Genomic DNA, 6215 nt, shown 5'->3' with positions numbered 1-6215 from the left:
CCTGGGATGTAACCGCTGCCCCGGGGTGTAACCGCTGCCCCGGGGTGTAACCGCTGCCCCGGGGTGTAACCGCTGCCCCGGGGTGTAACTACTGCCCCGGGATGTAACCGCTGCCCCGGGGTGTAACCGCTGCCCCGGGGTGTAACTACTGCCCCCCAGAGTCCAGGGAACTGCCTCGCTGCCTCTAGTGAATAATTTCTCTCTGCTTTCGTGGAGGAACTGAATCGGGTTCTGGTTCTGCTGCAGGTCCGCTCTGCTCTGCTCTGCTTTCTCTCTGCATTCACTCTTCTTCTCCTTTCCTTGGCTTCCCTCTCTCTGCCGCCCCCTGCCTGCGGTACTGCAGGCGGCCAATCGGAGCGCGCTCAGTCAGGAGCAGGTGGACGTCGTCCTGCAGGAGAACGATGCTCTGAGGACGAACCTGGCCGCTCTGGAACAGGTAACAGAGCGCCACCCACAGGAAAGCTGCCGTCACTGCAGAACGCCCAGAACCCTCCGTCCTCCATCCAGCGGCCCGGTTCCTGCAGAGCCTTCAGGGTACTGACCGCCGCTGACCTGTTTCCAGATCCAGACCTCCAAGACGCAGGAGCTGAACCTGCTGAGGGAGCAGCAGGAGGCGCTGGCGGCGGAGCTGCACCAGAGGAGGGCGGAGCAGGAGGGCCTGCTGGCCCAGAAGGACGACCTCAGCTCCCAGCTGCAGGTAACGCCTGGCAAGTTCTGACCCGCCGCCGCTGACCGGATCCTCGCGGCTGACCGACCCGCCTCTGTTCCCCCGCAGGAGTCCAGCTTCGCCAACAGGAAGCTGCTGGAGCAGCTGACAGAGGAGACGCAGGAGAAGGAGCAGCTGCTGGGAGAGCTGGAGGAGACCAGGAAGGTAGGAACACACACCTGACAACTCCTGATACATCCAGCATTGATCCAGCATTGATCCAGCATTGATCCAGCATTGATCCAGCATTGATCCAGCATTGATCCAGCATTGATCCCCCCTCTCCCCCCTCCAGACGGCGGAGAAGCGGAAGGCCATGTTGGACGACATGGCGTCTCAGCTGAACCAGGTGAAGTCTGACCACAAGGAGGCGCTGTCTGACCTCAGGCTGCAGCATGAGAAGGAGGTGAGAGCAGAGCTGGAGGTTTCTGGCCTCTGCAGACCGGTGAGGTCCAAACATTACTTTGACTGGGCCTCCTGAAGCTGATTGGTGCGTCTCGCCCCTCAGGTCCTCGGCGTGAGAGCTCGCTATGAGAAGGAGCTGCGGGTTCTCCACGAGGAGAAGAACCGCTCTGAGGAGGAGATCCGGCAGCAGCTCAAGGAGGAGAAGGTTCTAGTTCTGGTTCTGGAGCAGCGGACCCATCCGGGCCGGAAGTCTGACATCCGGTTTGTGTTTCAGGGTCGGACCAGAGAGCTGCAGAGCCTGCAGCAGCAGCTGGAGGATCTGCAGCAGCAGCTCCAGGCCATGGAGGGAACCAGGGACTGGTTCGAGAGGAGGCTGAAGGAGGCCGAGGTGGGTCCGGCGCTGGCCCGGAACCGGTACCGGCGGGCTCGGCCAGCAGAACCATGACCTGATTGCTGTCTGTGTGTGAGCAGGAGAACCTGGAGATGAACGGCGAGCGGCACCGGCAGGACGTCCAGACGCTGCAGGAGGAACACGGCCAGCAGCTGCAGGTAGCCGGGGGTCAGGGGTCAACAGTAACTAACAGAAGAAGGTCAGAGGTCAGTGACTGATGATATTTGAATAAATCGGAGCGCTGCTGTCGACCAGCGGGGGGCGCGGCAGTGCTCCCGCCCTAATGGTGGCCCTTGACTAGACCTTTTCTGAGCCGATCCCAGATCAGCTGAACAGGAATAACTCTGCGTAGGCGTGCTGATTGGATGCGCTTCTAGTTAGTTGCCATCTCCATGGCAACAGACATGTTAAATCTTTCCAATAGCCAATCAAAGCAGGAGCTTCCCTCCATCTGTCAGATCCTGCTGCTGTTGCGGCCAGCAGGGGGCGATGCTGGCGGAAAACGGCTGGGACACAGAGAGACACTTCCAGACACCTGATGAGTCGGAACGGCCTTCAGGAGGACGCCGTCCCCACAGGCAGGACGCCGGGAATGAAATCCTGGCGGTTCATTTTTGTCACGTTTGTTTCCTGCAGGAGAAACAAGCTGAGATGGAGGGATGGAAGCAGCGGCTGGTGGAGGTGGAGAAAGAGAGAGATGAAGACAGAGAGACGATCGGGAAGCTCAGACAGGTGAGATCATCATCAGGTCCTCACTGACAGCCGGTAGCTCCAGCAGCTACTGAAGCTGCCTGCAGCGCCGCCATCGCTGTCACGCCGTTTCCACACTGTTCCACTAGGAGGCGCAGTTGAGCCGCTTTTCTACTGGCAGTGCCCACCAACTGGTTAATGTTGGAGGAGTGAGCTTTCCCATCATGCTTCTCTCTGTTGGGAGGGACGCAGCGGCTGCTGCGGTCAACTCTCTGCTGCAGCGACGCTCGGTATCAGAGAACCTCCAGGTTCTGGTTCCGATGGACCCAAATAAGCCCACATATTTAACAGTCTTATAGAAATTCAGTGCTGGCCCAAGTATAATGATGAAGACTCAGATCAACTTATTATTTCACTGTGCATGTAAATATAATTACAACCTTTAGGATTTAGGCAATGCAATCAAAAGATGTAAACCAATAGCAACACATATACTTTATTATTTTTAAACCAAATGAAAAATAAAATTCACATCACAAATTAATATTCTGTGTTTCACACTGTGGACACCAAACGGCAGCAGAAAGCTGACCAGCGGCACGTTTCTCTCTATTTCAGAGCTGCCAGAGGCTAACGGCTAGCGGCTAATGGCTAGCGGTCACGGCTAATGGCTAGCGGCTAATGGCTAGCGGTCAGCGGCTAACGGCCAGTGGCTAATGGCTAACGGCTAGCGGTCAGCGGCTAACGGCCAGTGGCTAATGGCTAACGGCTAGCGGTCAGCAGCTAGCTGCAAGTGGCTAATTCACAGTCATTCTGCTGATAAACATTGATTAAAGTTCTCTGTGCCCAGCGGCTCTCTGATGGCAGGAAAACTTACATTCTATCCCAGGGCTGGGCAGTCCTGGCCCTGGTCCCGGTCCGGGTCCCGGTCCCGGGTCCCGGTCCCGGTCCCGGGTCCGGGTCCATTCAGGCGGTGATCTTGTTCCTGCTCCAGGAGCTGAAGGACACGGTGGACGGCCAGCGGATCCTGGAGAAGAAGGGCAGCTCTGCGGTGAGTTCCAGCCGGCCCGCAGCAGGTGAGAGTCGTGCGGCGCCGACTAACGCTGCGTCTCTGCAGCTGAAGGACCTGAAGCGGCAGCTGCAGCTGGAGAGGAGGCGGGCCGACAAGCTGCAGGAGCGGCTGCAGGACATCCTGACCAACAGCAGGACCAGGACAGGTAAACGGACCTGAGGCTGTGATGTCATCACAAGCTGGGCTCACCGGCCTCCAGAACCAGAACCAGAACCAGGTGCAGCTCACCTGCTGCAGCCTCGTCTGACGCATCCACAAACTGTTCACACCCCTCAGTCTCGGCGTCGCTCTGATGAATTCAGTTCTTCACCACGTCGTCATGACGACATGGACGAGTCAGAGGCCCAGACACCCTCGATGACCTTGATGTAACTAATCGTGGCGGTTCTGTCCAACTGTTTGTCCTTCAGGTCTGGAGGAGCTGGTCCTGTCTGAGATCAGCAGTCCCAGCCGGACTCAGCAGACCGGGGACTCGTCCTCCGTGTCCTCGTTCTCCTACAGAGACGTGATGAAGGACGCGCAGCCGGCCAATCAGAACAGGGTGGGTCAACTCTGCAGATCCTTTTACGAAAACTTTCTCAGCCGCAGAGAGAATCCATGTTGAGAGCCATATCATCTGAGCTTCTTCAGAGACTTCTGGTCCAAACTGATGGGCTCCTGTAGCAGTCGGTACTGCAGCGGCTCTGAGAAAGCCTCTGACTGCAGGTCCAGAGTAGCGTGCTGCCTGCTCCTGTGATTGGCTCCCTGTCTGCTGGAAGTTCATCCCAAGGTCTGGCCTGGGATTCGGGGTCATGGCTACCCCCAGAGGTGGTTGCTATGGTTACACCTCATTACAACAGTCCTCAGGTAAGAGGAAGACCCAAGAACCAGAGACAAGGAAAGAAGGTTTTAGCTGCTCCCTCCATTTGCACCCCCGTACTGTGGAGATTAAAATGGATACAAAGAAATACTAATAAACAAACCGGCTTTATGGATCCATGTTGGCCGGAGAGAAACCTCAACGCATCAGCAGCTTCCAGGTTTTTTCCAGGTGTTTCCCATGTATCTGGTGTCTCCATCAGGAGTTGGTGTAGGGCAGGTGAGTGTTGGTAGGTGTAGGTGACCTCTGACCCCAACGTGTCTCCGTCCAGTCCGGCGCCGGCAGCCCGCAGTCGCAGCGACCCGCCGAGCTTTCTGATGACGAGATCGGGGAACTGTTCCAGCGGTTGGCCGAGGTCCAGCAGGAGAAATGGATGCTGGAGGAGAAGGTGAGCCGTTACCATAGTTACAGTGGTAACTGGATCCGATGAGCTGTTGCCATGGTAACCATGTTCCTCGGCGCTGACGTCGCTCTACCTGGTGCAGGTGAAGCACCTGGAGGTGAGCTGCTCGTCGATGGCCGAGGACATCTGCAGGAAGAGCGCCATCATCGAGACCTATGTGATGGACAGTCGCAGAGGTGAGACCGCCAGGACCAGAACCGGGCTGGGTCTGCTTCCCAGCTACAACCTCCTTCACTGTTACCAACCAGAATCTTCTGGTCTCATCCTGACCTCTGACCTCTCCACAGACGTGTCGGGCGGCGCACTGGCAGCTCACGGAGGCTCCCAGGGAGACAGAGGAGGTCTGGGCTCGGTGCTTCGAGACCTGGTGAAACCCGGAGACGAAAACCTGAGGGAGATGAACAAGAAGCTGCAGAACATGTTGGAGGAGCAGCTGACCAAGAACATGCACCTGCAGAAGGTAGCCANATATATATATATATATATATATATATAGATATATATATCAGCCTAATTTATCTGTCGGCTGTTTTCCAGCCGAGGATTTCTAGCTTCAAAGTGAGTCAGCAGCTGAGATTGAGTCCAAAATCCGATGCGAGATTCATCCGTGCTGCAGTGAATCCGTCTCTCTTTAAAGATATTTCCCTCTTCTTCCTCACGTCGTGTCTTAATGAAACCTTCAAAACAAAACAGAAGATTTGGGATGTATCTTAATTTTGAAGTAATATAATTTTTGTAATATATGTTACAGTGTCACATTTCTAATGTAGGCTCTTGTGTCAGATAATCTAAGTGAATGTTAGAAAATAATTAATTTTTTAGATTTAAGGAATCTCAGTTAGCCTTCATAGCGGGGCTGAACCCGTATTACACCAAGCACTGTAGCTAATATTAGCTGGTATCTCGCCGGTGGACATAAATACAGTAAAGTAATATTCTAATCACAAAATATACACAATAATATGTCCATCTTACTTGTAAAATGTTGTTTGTGGAGCCCTCACATCAATAGTCCATCGATCAGAACAACAATATCCCTCAGTGCTGAGGCATCTTCTGCTGTTTTGATTGAGCAAAGTAGGAAGGTATACCGCTCCAAGATGACCGCCGTATTTCCTGCGACGGAGCAGCCAGTGCTGGGTCTATTCTTATATTATGTCTATGATTGGCTCACTGTAGCTCTGAGAATCCACCTTATTCCTAGCCCCCATGAGGCTTAGCGTGATTTATGGGTGCGACTTCCGCTGCAACCAGGAACCGCCTTTGTTTACATGTTATCAACTCACTAACCGGTTTTCCACAGAGGGTTTTAGGCTATAAAATATGTGGGAACTCCAGCTGTCACAGCTTACGTGTGGCAATATTGTTTTACCGCTACCTACAGCTACCTACAGCTACAGAGGGATGGCGACTTGAAGAAATGGCCGCAAATAACCCACACTAGCAAAGTTAGCTACTTCACTGACTCAGTTGCTTCGGATGCAGATGCGGGTTTTCTTCCCTTGACTTTCTATCCACACAATGAAATGATCACACATAAAGCATTTTGGGTTCTCTCTCCAAGTTTAGATATTTTAGTGAAATTCTTTTTATTTCCTTATCTGTCGGTAGGCGATGAAAACTACAGCTTATCACAGAAACTCTGCCTTTTTGTTTCGGGAGCACATTCAAAACACACCTGCTGCTGCA

At 53.9% G+C, this 6215-nt stretch overlaps 1 protein-coding gene across 1 annotated transcript in view; it reads left to right on the top strand.

The window, feature by feature from the left end:
• The window catches only part of LOC106941415 (GRIP1-associated protein 1), a gene marked incomplete at its 5' end in the record, with an annotated part of 18226 nt that overhangs the window by 4510 nt on the left and 7501 nt on the right, over positions 1-6215 (top strand). The window contains 14 exons of the mRNA XM_015024442.1: positions 344-436; positions 563-697; positions 776-871; positions 1002-1112; positions 1215-1316; positions 1386-1499; positions 1583-1660; positions 2139-2234; positions 3187-3243; positions 3310-3409; positions 3675-3805; positions 4395-4511; positions 4609-4702; positions 4814-4986. Of these exons, the coding sequence (XP_014879928.1) occupies positions 344-436; positions 563-697; positions 776-871; positions 1002-1112; positions 1215-1316; positions 1386-1499; positions 1583-1660; positions 2139-2234; positions 3187-3243; positions 3310-3409; positions 3675-3805; positions 4395-4511; positions 4609-4702; positions 4814-4986 (1497 nt within the window). The remainder of the gene's footprint in view (positions 1-343; positions 437-562; positions 698-775; positions 872-1001; positions 1113-1214; positions 1317-1385; positions 1500-1582; positions 1661-2138; positions 2235-3186; positions 3244-3309; positions 3410-3674; positions 3806-4394; positions 4512-4608; positions 4703-4813; positions 4987-6215) is intronic.

Source organism: Poecilia latipinna, unplaced genomic scaffold (assembly GCF_001443285.1).
Source record: "Poecilia latipinna isolate Pla-1442-1.1 unplaced genomic scaffold, P_latipinna-1.0 Scaffold3655, whole genome shotgun sequence".
NCBI classification, from domain to species: Eukaryota; Metazoa; Chordata; class Actinopteri; order Cyprinodontiformes; family Poeciliidae; genus Poecilia; species Poecilia latipinna.
Note: the sequence above shows the minus strand (reverse complement) of the source record. Positions and strands in the feature narration are given on the sequence as shown.